The sequence below is a fragment of the Melospiza melodia genome, chromosome 28, assembly GCF_035770615.1.
Source record: "Melospiza melodia melodia isolate bMelMel2 chromosome 28, bMelMel2.pri, whole genome shotgun sequence".
Classification (NCBI taxonomy): Eukaryota; Metazoa; Chordata; class Aves; order Passeriformes; family Passerellidae; genus Melospiza; species Melospiza melodia.
The window spans coordinates 3,225,201-3,238,532 of record NC_086221.1 but is presented as its reverse complement, the minus strand read 5'-3'; the positions used below and the strand labels follow the sequence as shown (position 1 = coordinate 3,238,532).

At 49.2% G+C, this 13,332-nt stretch overlaps 1 protein-coding gene across 1 annotated transcript in view; it reads left to right on the top strand.

Annotated features, from left to right (window-relative positions):
- LGR6 (leucine rich repeat containing G protein-coupled receptor 6) overlaps window positions 1–13,332 on the top strand; it is a 173,140-nt gene that overhangs the window by 57,576 nt on the left and 102,232 nt on the right. Inside the window, exon 2 of the mRNA XM_063178014.1 lies at window positions 8,249–8,320. Within this exon, the coding sequence (XP_063034084.1) occupies window positions 8,249–8,320 (72 nt within the window). The remainder of the gene's footprint in view (window positions 1–8,248; window positions 8,321–13,332) is intronic.

Sequence of the window (13,332 nt, the reverse complement as noted above, 5' to 3'; positions counted from 1 at the left end):
GATCTCTTTATCTTCCCTTTCTCCTTCTCTTTTGGAGACTACCTTTAGTGTAGTTTTGAACCTGCAGGCTGTTAGGAAGAATTTCAGCTGGTTCTATGGCTCCAGGTACCATTTTACCATCAGCCCCAGCTTTGCCCCAGGCAATTCAGGCATTTGTGGTGACCTTGGAGATTTCAAGATAAAGAGGAAAAGAGATAGTGAGAACCTTTATGAATCACTCTAGTATAATGTGAAGTATTTCTGAAACCATCATTTATTGCCTTTGGGCTTCTTTTCTGGTGGTGTAACTGTGCATTTTTACTGGATGCTAATGAGAGTGGCCAGGAGAGAGGCACAGACAGTGCTCAGCACCCAGGGATTTCAGGGTGCTTCATTCCTTACAAGAACAGGCCTAGTGCTGGGCCTTTCCAGGATAAGGATGGGAATTTTGGTCTGGTTTGTTCAGTTCCCCATGAAATCAGACTGCTGGACTGGGAGGTCTTAATGCTGTAATTGTGCAACTAATTAATCGAAAGAATAGCAGGTCATTAGCTTCTCCTCACAATCACAAAAATTTCTGCTCACCTGCCTGACTGTGAGGAAAGAGATTTTCATGGTCCAGGAAGCCACAGCTTCAGCACCAAAAGTGAGAGGAGCTGGGTTGAGCCTGGACTGGGGAGAGAGCACATTTATATCCTGAACATCTTGGAAAATATGAACATATTCATCCAGCAGAGCAATTTAGGGGCTGAGAGGACAGTCACCATCTGGGATTCTCAGCAGCTTCAGTAGGCTCAAACCAGGATCCCAGTCAGATTTGTCCTTTGGGGTCACTTTGCCTCCTTACAAACAGGAAGCAAGAGTTTCATTTCCCAAAATACTGGAAGTCTTCTCCAGTGACTGGGGCCATGGCTGCCCTCATTTCCAGCTGTAGCTACACACCCTGGAATTCACTGAGGTACCAGGGAAGGCAGAGGCCCATGGGGTGCCCCACTGTGGGCTCTGTGAAGGTCCAGGAACAGCAACCTGAGCTTGCAGAGACCTTGCAGAACAAAATTCATGAAGGCAGCTGCAAGAGCAGTAAGACAGAGGCTTCCTGCTCTGCTGAGTGACAGTGAGACCTATGTGGGGCACCTCAGGGGACTGAAGATAAGGACCAGAACTTCTGCCCCTTTGGAGTAACAGAGGTGGTTGGGGAATGTCTTCTCCCAGGCACAGGCAGGAGTTGCTCTTTCTGTAGGAGAATCTCTCTGCCAGATGTGCAATTTTCTATGGACAGATGCACATCTAGCTCTGAGGTGTCTCTGCTTGGCCTCAGCCAAGCCCTACACCTGCAGGTTCCCCGTCAAACCCTCCTGGCTGAGCACCCTGGTCCTGTTGTGTTGTTCTAGGGGGGCTTCAGCCTGTGTTGCTTTAGGTCTGTTGGCTTCTGCTTGCATTAATTGTGCTTGCATTAATTAATTGCAGCCAATCTCTGAGGAAACACTTTGCTTTGTGCCTGGGAAGACACATCAGGAGTGTCTTGGTTTGGAAAGACAGGAGTCTGCTAAGGAAGGCAGGAGCCTCCCCTGAAATGGAGAATGTAAGCCCTCCCCACCCCTCTGAATTGCTATAAATTTTAAACTAAGGGGCGCTCAGGAAAAATATGGGAGCAGGAAATAACAGTTCTTTAATAGGGAAGGAAAAAAATAAAAGGATAAAATTAACAATGCAGTGCACTAGAACAACACTGACAGAGTCAGAACCCAGCCTGACACCCTGTGGGTCAGGGTGTGGGCAGCAGTCCCATTGGAATTGTGGCTCAGCCCTCCTGCAGTGTCAGGGCTGGTTCTGCTGGAGCAGGGATCCTGGAGAAAGGTGCAGTCTCTGCCTCTGAAGATGCAGTGGAAGAAGAGGCAGCTGCTGTTCCTCTGGGCAATCCAGTGCAGAAGCTGTGCTGGTGTTCCAGAATCTCCAGATTCTATCCGGGTGGGAATGCTTGGCTCCTCCCTCTGGGGCTCACATCTCCTAATGGGATGCTGTAGTTCTTATCAGCCATGCAGTGACATTCAATAGCTGTTTTCAGCAGATGTCCCCTCCCTAGGGAGGAGTGATTGTGATCACTCAGAAAGATAAGGCAAACTGCCCACTTGACAAAAGATAATCTGCCATACAGATGGTAATTGAAAACATCTTGCCTTGCAATCTGGAACAAGTGGGCAGCTTTAGATGCCTTGGGTTTGTGACAGGGGCACCAATCCTGCTGTCCCCAGAGGAGCATCCTCGGGATGCTGCTTAGGCAAAACTTGCAGGGTGTCCTTCATGCAGCCCCCTCAGCATAAATTCCTGCCCTTTTGGCCCAGAGCCTGCAGGTCCACCCAGCCCTGCAGGTGCCTTCTCTGCCTCCTTCAGAGAGGCTGCACAAGGACATCCACAGCTCCCCATAGGGACATCCACAGTTCCATTAATGCAGCCCCCAACAGGTTTTGGGATATCCCTGGGGGGCTGCAGGGCCCTGGATAGCCCAGCCCTGCTCAGCACAGCCTGTCCCAGTTCCCAAACAGCTCCCAGCCACAGGCCGCCTTAGCAAGCTTGGGTGATATCAGCTCTAGTGATTATCAGCTCATTTGGGATTTCGGCTCTTTACTTGCTGAGTGCCTTATGGCAGGGAGAGAGAGGAGAAGGCTGTGTGAGGTTCCACAGGAGTGTTTTTATTGAATCTTCTACCAAACTGGGCAAAAGTAGGGGTTTTTATAAGGTACAGGAGTTTTAGAAATTGTCCAATAGGAGCGGTCGAGGGGACTGTGACCTACAGTCCTACAGAGAGATAATAAAGGGTCTGGAGGAGCAAGAAGGGCTTCTAAGGTCCAGTCATCATCACTGGGCATTTCCTAACTTAGGCTGCTGAACACCATGGGGGCATGGGTGATATCAGCTCTAGTGATTATCATCTCATTTGTGATTTCAGCTCTCAGCTTGCTGGGTGCCTTGGGCAGACACAGGGAGAGAGGAGAAGGCTGTGTGAGGTTCCACAGGAGTGTCTTTATTGAATCTTCTGTGAAGGTTCTCAGGGACAGCTTTTCTGCCAAACTGGGCAAAAATAGGGGTTTTTATAGGGTACAGGGGTTTTGGAAATTGTCCAATAGTAAGGGTTAAAGGAAAGTGACCTATAGAGTTACAGGGAGATAAGCAGGGGTCTGGAGGAGAAAAAAGGGGCTTCTAATGTCCAGTCACCATCACTGGGCATTTCCTGTCTTGGGCTGCTGAACACCATGGTGGCATTGCAGGCTCTGGGTCTGCTATACCCCATGGCTCAGAGCACCCCACACATCCTGCCCAGCAGTGATGCCAAGGCACCCTTTTATCTCTTTTCTCCTATGACCCCTGAGCTAAAACTCTGTGCTCACCATCTCACAGCGTGGCAGGCAGTCCCAGCAGTGAGCCCAGCACCGTGTGTGTGTCACCTCCTTTTCTGGTAAAGGAAGATCAGCTAATCAGTGAATAATCAAAGGTTGTTCATGAAAGAAGGTGACATCAAAGCAAACAATTTAAGGAAGCCCTCGAGGGCCAGAGGAGTTGTAAGGTCTGAGGCTGAATCACATGAGTTCAGTTTCCATGAACTGTGTCTCAGTTTTCCTGCAGGTACAAGTTAGAAATGCTTACGATAAATGTTTAGAATGAGTTGGGGAAGGGGGGAAAGTTAAATCACACTAATTATAGCCATGATGGCTTTGGTGCAGTGCCATTTGAAAGCATAGGTGTATCCTACACCCAATGCAAGAGGTATTAAAAGGCTTCTTGGGTAAGCAGGGTGATACGAGAGCAGAGTTTCAGTTTTGGGAGTAGTAGAGTAGTTCACTCTGCTGGCTGCATTCCCGACCACAGCCATGAAGGGTGATTTGACAGCAAAAGAATTCCTGCTTTTATTTGATATTTTGTAGAGAGGACAGACATGGCAGTGACAGGGGAAGGAGAAACAGGGGAGCTCTGGGACAGGAGAGGGGTGGCTTGTCCCAGAGCACCAGTGCTGGGAGGTATCATGAACTCCAAGGCAAGAATCTGACAACTCCTCTGCAGGTCCTGTGAGCCTGGGTGAAGCTGCAGCACCCCATTTCTTCTCCTACCTTTCTGATTTCTTTTAGAGTTTAAGGGACTTTGATTTGAATAATTTGTGCATTTCTGTACTGTGTGCTCTGGTACAGAGCTCACCTTTGGAATGGTTTCTGCAGTGCAAATGGCAAGGGCCATGCACAGACACGAGCAATCCAGAACTTATTTGGCTTCCCTGGAAGGGCTCTTCTTCCTTCTTCAGTCACTCAGAAGAGAGCCCTAGCTTGGAAAGCCAAGGTCACTGACACAGCTGGGAAAGGTCAGAAGAGCTCCTGACCCATTTATCCATGGATCCCTCTTTATTCTGCTAGGTGCTGCAGAAAAAAAATAATCCAACAAGGTTCAAATACTGTGGGTTCCTTTTAAATGAACTGAATGTGGCTGACTGAAGTAACCACCCCCAAACACTTGAGGAGATAAACAGCTCCTCTGATTGCTCTGACAGGAAGCATTTCCACCCTTGCATGTGTTGGGGATGTGCATAACATAAGAAACCTTACTAAGAGGAAAATCACAAGCTTGGGAAAACACAGCAACAAGTCAACAACATCTTTAAATGAGTAATAAGTCAAATATTTACTCCCACAACACTTCAGGCAAGAATCCTGTGCCTCAGCTTTCACACAAGCATGGACAGCCTGTGGAGAAACATCTCGTACTTTTGTGGCTAGAAAAATCACCAGGTCCAGGGCTGTGCTTGGGAAGTTTATTTCCAGCCCTTGGAGGAATTTGCTCCTCCTTCACACCATTTGTCCTTGCACATTCCCCGCTGTCCTCACGCCAGGGCCAGGCCAGGGATTGCAGCACCCCAGGTCGGGTGTGATGTCCCCTGCTCTGGGGGTCCCTGCAGGTGTCACAGTGCAGAGTTCATGGCAAAACTGAGTCCCTGGAACCTTTGCCTTGCTGTTCATTAGCTGGCAAAGCACTGCCAGGATCTGCCCTTTTGGGGTGCCCCTTCCAGGGCTGTCAGCGGAGATGTAATACACTTGAATCCTGCAAACCACCAGAGTGTTCAAACAGCCAAAACAGCAGCGACTTTTAAATAAATTTACTCAAAATATTTTCTATGTAACAACCTTGAAAAAAGGCTGGGCTCTTCTTCACTACCCAAAGAGATGGTGGGAGAGACCCCCTTGTCTCAGACCTGCCCGTGGCCAGGAGGGGGGCTTGGAAAGGAAAACAACATTCTGTGGAGCTGTGAGGCTGCAGGGTGATGGGATAAGGGCATCTCTCCTCTGCCTTTTGGAAGATTTTTTCAAAAACCAGTGTATTTTGTTCCTTTTAGGTCTGGATTTTCTCCTTTTAGGTATGGATTTTCTCCTTTAACTGTGGATCAGGGCAGGAGGAAAGTGTCCAAGGCCAGGTTGGATGGGGCTTGGAGAAACCAGGGAGAGTGAAGGTGCCCCAGCTATGACAGGGGTGGAATGAGATGAGCTTGGAGGTCCTTTCCTGCCCAAACCATCTGGGATTCTAAAAGATAATAAAAGATATTTTATTATTTAATAAATTATAGATAATATAAATTATAATAAGATAATTACAATAAGATCAATTATTATTTTATATTCTCCCATATCCTCAGCCACCCAGAGCCCTGCTGCTGTTTGGGACTGATGAGTCCCATCCTGATGGGTCCAGACTGATGGGTCTGGACATCCCTGCAGCCACCTGGACCCAGCCACTGTCCAGCTGTCCCCACCACACCTGGGCACACAGAAATCACTTCCATGAGGCTTGGAAAGTGCCAGGCAAGGGGTATTCTCTATACTACCAGCAGAAGGCAACTTAAGGAATATACCTCAGAGTTTTGAGGAGATCTTGGATGTTTCAGATCTGTGTTTTCTCTCACAGTCTTTCACTTTACATTATTTTTCGTTATTTTCACATTGTTCCACAACATGTCAAAACATCAGACAGATTCATTACAACACAAACAGGAGACACTTTGATGTAGGAAAAAAAGATGTTTTAATGGGTGCTAAGTAGCAACTGCCCTTGGGGGTTTTAAAATAAAAATAGAAGCAGCACAAAATAATATTTTAACCCTTGTGTCCCAGGATCACCAAAATATGGAATGCAGCATTACACACAGAGCACTGCAGGCAATAATTTTCTTTTAGCACTCATTCTGAAAACAGAATTTTGAATTCTCATGAGTTTTTGGTGAGTTTTCTACTACTTCTTTGGAGAAGAGAAAGTTATAAAGGAAAAAGTAAACTTCTTCAGGAGTATTTTTCAAAAGGGCTCACAAAAGTTTGTGGTTTTGTCACAGGACACCTCTCCAGAGAATATGCAAAGACAGCTTCCAACCTTCCTGGGGTGTCACCTGCAGCGACACCAATGCCAAATGGAGCTGGTTAGAACATGGTGGTTTGGGTTTTTTGGGGAAAGTGGTCAAAATGTAGAAGCCTATGCCCCCCAGGTGTTCTGCTCTTTACCAGCAAAACTCCAGCATTTTTTACTGAGGAATACAAAGGATCTCAGTACATTTTTCAGTGAAGCAATTTCCTCCCCAGAGCCCAAAGCCAGCTGAGATGCTGCAGATCATTTGCTATGAGACCTGGGGGACCTCAGGTGCTCTGAGCAGGTGGAACAGCTCAGAGAGGTCCCTCTTGCATTGCTGGGCTCTCCTGAGGGGATTTTCTCCTTCGTGCTTCTGTCCTTGTGCTTGGCATGAGCCTCTCCAATGCCAAGGCATTCCCAGTGCCCTGGCAGGGCAGGGCAGGGCCTTCCTCAGGCTCACAAGTCTGTGAGATTCACAGAAGGAAAGAGTAAATAAATTGCCTTTATTTGGTTGTTGTTTCTGCTCATTTTCCCATCACACCCCTCAGGCTGTGCTGTTCAGTGCCAGGAGGAGCTGAGCTGTGCCCAGTGACAAAGAGCAGCCCCTGTGCCTCCCACAGGGCTCTCAGCACCCACAGACACTGCCCAGGTGCTATGCTCACCAGGGGATATGCCCCATCTATTCCCATTGGGTTTAACCACCCCAGCTTTTAATTCTGTCTCATCTTACCTCAGCTTTAATGGTCAGTGCTCCCTTGCTAACCTGGACCCAGCCTGGTCTAGGCTGGGGTGAGCAGTGTGGGTTTCTTCATGTGCAGCTGCTCATGAGGGCTATCAGACCCCAAGAACAGCCTGGAAACATCCCTGTTTTCCCCAAATACCAGCTTGTGCTCTGACCCCAAGAACAGCCTGAAATATTCTTGTTTTCCCCAGATACCACCTTGTGTATTGACCCCAGGAACAGCCTGGAATATCCTTGTTTTCCCCAATACCAGCTTGTGCACTGACCCCAAGAACAACCTGAAAATATCCTTGTTTTCCGCAGATACCAGCTTGTGCACTGACCCAGAACAGCCTGGAATATCCTTGTTTTCCCCAATACCAGCTTGTGCATTGAATCAGCTGGGACAGACTGAGCTGCTCTCACACCCTCAGATGGGGAGAGCTCTGCTCAGGCAGCTCACAGTGACTGTAATGGGCAGAGGACTTCAGCACCACCCTGGACCCTCTGGGTACCAGCACAGCCTCCTCCAGAGGCTCTCTGGAAGCCAGGCAGAGGAGATGAGCCCTTAGCTGGAGATGGTAGAGTGAGACAAGCACAATCAGCCGGGTTCCTTCACCTCCCAACCTCAGTTTGTCACCCACAGAGCCAAGCTGTGCCCCTCAGTGCTGTGTGCTTCTCTGGTTTGTGCAGTGTAGAGAAAGGCAGTCCAGTGGGATGGACACCTTCTCTCATGGGCTGCTGGCTCCTCAAAGGCAGATGTGTGTCCTCACACTGGAACATCTCCCTGTGGGGGCTGGCATGGCCATGGTGACAGAGAGATGCTCCTGGGCCCAGGGACATGCTGTCCTTTCCAGTGTCACGGGGTGTCCTGTTCCCTCTCCAGAGCTTGTGAGACAGCAGGACTGCTGATGCTGTTGGGAAATGTCCTAACTTGCTTCAGAACTTGGAGGAGCTCAGGCAGACCACCCTGAAGGAGCCAGCTCTCTCTGGCTACTCCTCTCCATCCATCCCTCTGCAGGCAGAGCCTGGGCTGTGATCAGATGTTAACACTGAAATGCTGCTTGCAGAGGCTTCTCACCCTCCCACCGAGCACAGAGGGGACCCAGAGCCTGGCACTGAGGTTCATTCTGTGCAAACTACTGATCAGAAACCTCTGTGTTTGCTCCCTGCCAGAGACCTGAGCATGAACAACATCAGCCAGCTGCAGCCGCGTGCGCTCCGGCACCTGCGCTTCCTGGAGGAGCTGTGAGTACGGGGTGCTGCATGGGCAGGGGGTGCTGTGGGGCTGGGGGGACACTGCACAGGCTCCTCCAGCACTGCCACCGCCTCCAGGGCTGCTCCTGCAGCTGCAGGCTCAGCTGGGAGTAGCCTGTGTGGGACAGGGTTTGTTTGCTGCTCCAGTTATGGGGTTCTGCTGAGGTTGTCACCTTCCGGCTGAGGTGGTGCCAAAAGCCAAATAAAAAAGGACCTCATCTCTCATTCAGAAATCAGCACTGTACCCTGGGGCAGAGCCAGCAAACAGAGAGTTTCACTCACCCTTCAGCAGCCAGGGTCTCCCTCACAGCCTCCTGCAGCCCAGAGACACACAAGCCCCTGGGTGCTTCACAGGGTCCCTCAAGGGTCACACACAGTTCCCAGGGGTGTCACACTCAGTCCCTCAGGGATGTCACACTGAGCCCCCAAGGATGTCACATGCACCCCTCAGGGATGTGACACGCAGTCCCTGTGTCCCCAGGGATGTCACACTCAGCCCCCAAGGATGTCACATGCACCCCCCAGGGATGTCACACACAGTCCCTCAGGAGTGTCACACTGAGCCCCCTGGGGATGTCACACGCAGTCCCTGTGTCCCCAGGGATGTCACACTCAGCCCCCCAGGGATGTCACACAGAGCCACCCTGCAAAACTGAAACCCAAAAAGCTTCCCCCAGAGGCTGAGGTGTCCCACTGAGGTCTGAGCAAACACACTCAGGCACAGCAGCAGTCCCAGTCCTGGGGATCAGCATGTGGCTGTGTGTCAGTGAAGGAGTGGCCCCACTTCTGAAAGTGTGAAAATTAACCAGCAGCACAAGAAACCACTGGAATCCTTTGTGAGCCCCAAAAAAATGGGAGGCCAGGGGGCAGAATGTTGAGGTTGACCATTTCTGCATGAGTAAATTGCACCTGTATGGTCTTACTCCACTTGACCATGAGAAATACCTCCAGGTGTTATTCTCATGCTGTTGGTACTTTCAACACAACAGCTTCTGTTGGAAAACACAATTTCTTCAAAACACTGTTATTGCATTCATGAAATCCTAATATTAATGCTTCATTTGATGTGTGTTGTGAACTTACTGTGTATATAAGTTACTGCAACTCAATCTGCCTAAATGAAACAACTTTCACTTCTCTGAATCAGATCTTGCTGCCACCACAAGGCACAACACTGGCATTTCATAAACGGTGTTTTCCAAAATGTCAGAATTATAGATATCACCCTCACACCTGTGGCACAGGGTGCTCAGAGAAGCTGTGGCTGACCCTGGATCCTTGGAAATGTCCAGGGCTGGGTTGGATGGGGCTTGGAGAAACCTGGGCTGATGGAAGGTGTCCCTGCCATGGCAGGGGTGGAATGAGATGATCTTTAAGGTCCCTCCAAATCCAAATCATTGTAGGATTCTGTGATTTTATATTACAGGTTTTTACTTCAAGTGGTCTTGTAACTGATCACCATCTATCTGTATTTCAAATTCTTTGGAATTGTAAGGACCACAGCCACCCCAGCAGGCATTTGCAGGCTGGAAACATTTTTGATCGTCTTCTGGCTTTGGAGCCAGAGCTGCCCACAGAAGTGGGTTCTTCAGCACTTTGCACCCATCTTGCAGCCTTTCTCCTTTCATTTTATCAACATCCACATTGAAATGTGGGCACCCAGCACCTTCACTGGGGGTGTTGAGGCTTCTCACACACTCTGTGCACAATTAGCAGTTGTCTTGCTGCAAGCAACCGTGTCCTGGTTACATCATGCACAAACAGAGCAGCCTCAACCAGCAAGGAATAAATATTCATAGGTTCCAAAACAGCCAGCTCCCCACAGCCAAAAATAATTATGAATGAAACAGGCAAAGGGGAAAAATTTAAAGAGGAAAATCTGAAAAAATAGTTGGAAGTTGTTAGATAATATTTTACTGGAGGTCCAGTGTGTCACAAGTCCTCCTTTGGAAAGGATTGACATCACAGTTAAGGGAAGAAATGCAAACTGCAGCATCATATACCTGTGCATAGCAAAGTGTCTGCTTGGATTTGATAGCAGTAAGATAGTAATCCTATTTATGGAAATCAAGTAATTTATATTAAATCAAGCAAGGAAAAAATTTTATATATTATGGCAAATTAAAAGTGATTCAACAACAACAGCTGGACAGGGACAGTTTGTACAGCATTCACAGGGCTGTCATTGACCAATAATGCAACTTGCCTGGCATTTCCCCTGCTCTTTTCATTTATATCTTCACCAAATTTTCATCCCACAACATTACATCAGGACCATGACATTCAGGCTGGGATCACCCTCTGTGCCAGGACACGCATAAGAATCAAGCAAACAAATCCTGCTTGTTTAGACATCCTCAAGGGAAGTTTGCTCAGGTTTCACAGCTCAGATCTCTGCTGATTTCATCTGCCTGGGACACATTCCCAGTGTCTGCCAGGGTGACACGTAACACACCAGCCCAAGCCCTTTGTCTTCATCCCCATGGCAGAGCTGGGACATGCCAGAGGAGTGAGGAGCAGAAAGCTCTGCTGAGCAGCAAGGGACAGCCCAGGTACCCCAAACCCACCATCCCAGGGTCTCCTGGGCAGGAGGGAGCTCTCCCTGCCTGTCCCCTCCAGCAGGGAAGGGCTGACAGTGAGGAGGGCTCTGCAAGTGCCTGTGTTCAGGTAGATGGAAAGCCTTCAGCAGGTTTCTCACCCCTAGGGATTTTGGGTGGCTTTATGGCCCCAGTTTGCCTCCTGCACAGAGTCACAAAGGCACAGAGTGGTCTGAGGTGGAAGGGACCCACAAAGATTATCAAGAATGGTCTGAGGTGGAAGGGATCCACAAAGATCACCAAGTCCAACCCCCAGCCCTATACAGCACCATCCCCAAGAGTCACCTTGTTCCAAATGCCTTTTGAACTCTGTCAGGCCTGGGGCCATGACCAATTCCCTGCCCTGACACATTATCAGGCCAATCCTTGGGTCCTGTCACTGCTGACAGAGAGATCAGTGCCTGCCCCTCTTCCTCCTCTCTGGGGACTGAACAGAACAAATGGCCCCAGATGCTCCTCACACAACTTCCCCTCCAAGCCCTTCATCATCCTCACTGCCCTCCTTTGGATGCTCTCTGATAGTTCAATATCTACAGCCTTAGGTTCCCTATTACCTGCTGGAGAAACCAGGTGAGTGACAGGCTGGAGCAACCAAAGACAAAATTTACAAAATTCAGTTCAAGGTGAACTAAAACTGATGTTCTGGGGCTTTGGTCAACCCCAAAAATTTCTTTTAGCCTGAGAGAGAAAAAATAGTTTAATCTTCAAGTTACCTCTTAACATTTAGTCTTTTACTTTGGGAAAAGCCCTAAAAGAAACTGGTATTTCAAATTATATTTGCTTTATTGCCAAAGATACCTTAGGTGCTTGAACCTTATGAAAAAATCAGAGGTTCCTCAGCAAAAAATTTGCCAAGTTTAACCCAGATTTTCAAATCTCCTTTTTGAGATTCTATGAAATTATCAGAAACATCCCAGGAACTCTTGACACCTCTTGTCCTTTATAACCTTAATCTTCTTCAAGAGTCAGAGAAAGCCCAGGTTCCTCTGGCTCCTCCTCATGGTTCTCCCCGCCTGCTCTCGCCCATGATTCTCTGATTCCATCTTCTCTCTCGTTAGATTTAGCCACAGTAGCCCAGGGTCCCATGGAGGAGAGCTGGTGTTTCACACCTTTCACCACTTCTCCTCCTTCTGTTCCTCTGTTTTAACACCCCCCCCAGGCTCCTCATGCAAGTGAAGTTTCCCAGAAGTCAGAGATCAGCTGGGCTTATGGCTGAGCTTGTGCATTCAGCTGAGGAAAAGGAATTAACGGGAAAGGGGAAGAGAGCTGCAAAAATGGGTGGATGCAGCCCCTGTGTCCCATGGACAATAAAGACAAAATGTGCCAGGCTTCACTGCTGTGGAGCCCTGCAAACCAGGCTGTGAGCCCACCTGAGCACATTTTTCCTCTGCACACTGGGTGGAGGCCTGTGAGGATAAAACCAGAGCAGGGTCCTGAGGACAGCAGAGCCATCCCCCAAGAGTGCCACTGTGACACCCAGCCAGGCTGTGTCCCACAGGGCATTTCTGCACTGGTTCCTCTCTGCTCTGCACACCAAACGTGTCCCCATGGGATCGAGAGGATGCTGTGGTTAGGGCACAGATGAGGGCACAGGGACTGCTCCAGCTCACTCCATGTGTGCTCTGGGTAAAGCTGTTTTCACTGCCAGAGGTTCACTGTCCAGGGATGAGAGCAGGCCCTCAGGTGTGCCCTCTGGGCCGTTTGTATTCACTGAGAGCTGCCCAGGAAGGTGTTGTGAGTGCAATTGGTTCTCATACTCAGGAGATGCCCAGAGACCAGATCCTCCAGGCTCAGCTGCCTTTGGTGAGGAGTGGGAGAGGGGCCTCAGTGGCCAATGCACCCCTCTGGCGCCCAGCCTCCCATCCAGAAACAGGAGAGGGTGCATGAGCAGGCACAGTCCCAGCCCAGGCACTCACCAGACATTCCCTCCAAAGAAAACCTGCACACATAGAGGTGTTCAGAGCTGGGCCTCACACAGGCAGGGAACAGCCCAGAGTTTAGTATGTCTCCTCTTTGTTTCTTTCCTTTTTTTCCCCCCCTTCTTCTTTTCTTTCTCTCTTTTTGGCAGCAGGAAGATTGTTTAAAGTTGCTAATAAATTCCACTTAATGAAGCCTGAAAAGCCAGAGCTGGGAGCCAAGAGAAACAAGAGCAATCAGTACAGAAGGAATAGAAAGAGATCTTGAAAGCCGGCCTGGGAATAATAACATGTTGAAATGTGTTCGCCGGCGAGGGCTTTGTTACCGCGCTTTGAATCCAAGCGCGAGTGCTTGGTGCCAAGAGGGGAAACTGCAGCCAAAGGCAGGTGTTCATTGCCATTCACCTCTTGCTTCGGGGCACAGCGGCAAGATCAGACCCCTTCCCAGCCACTGGCTCTTTCACCTGCCTGTTCTCGGGCCCCGGGGGCA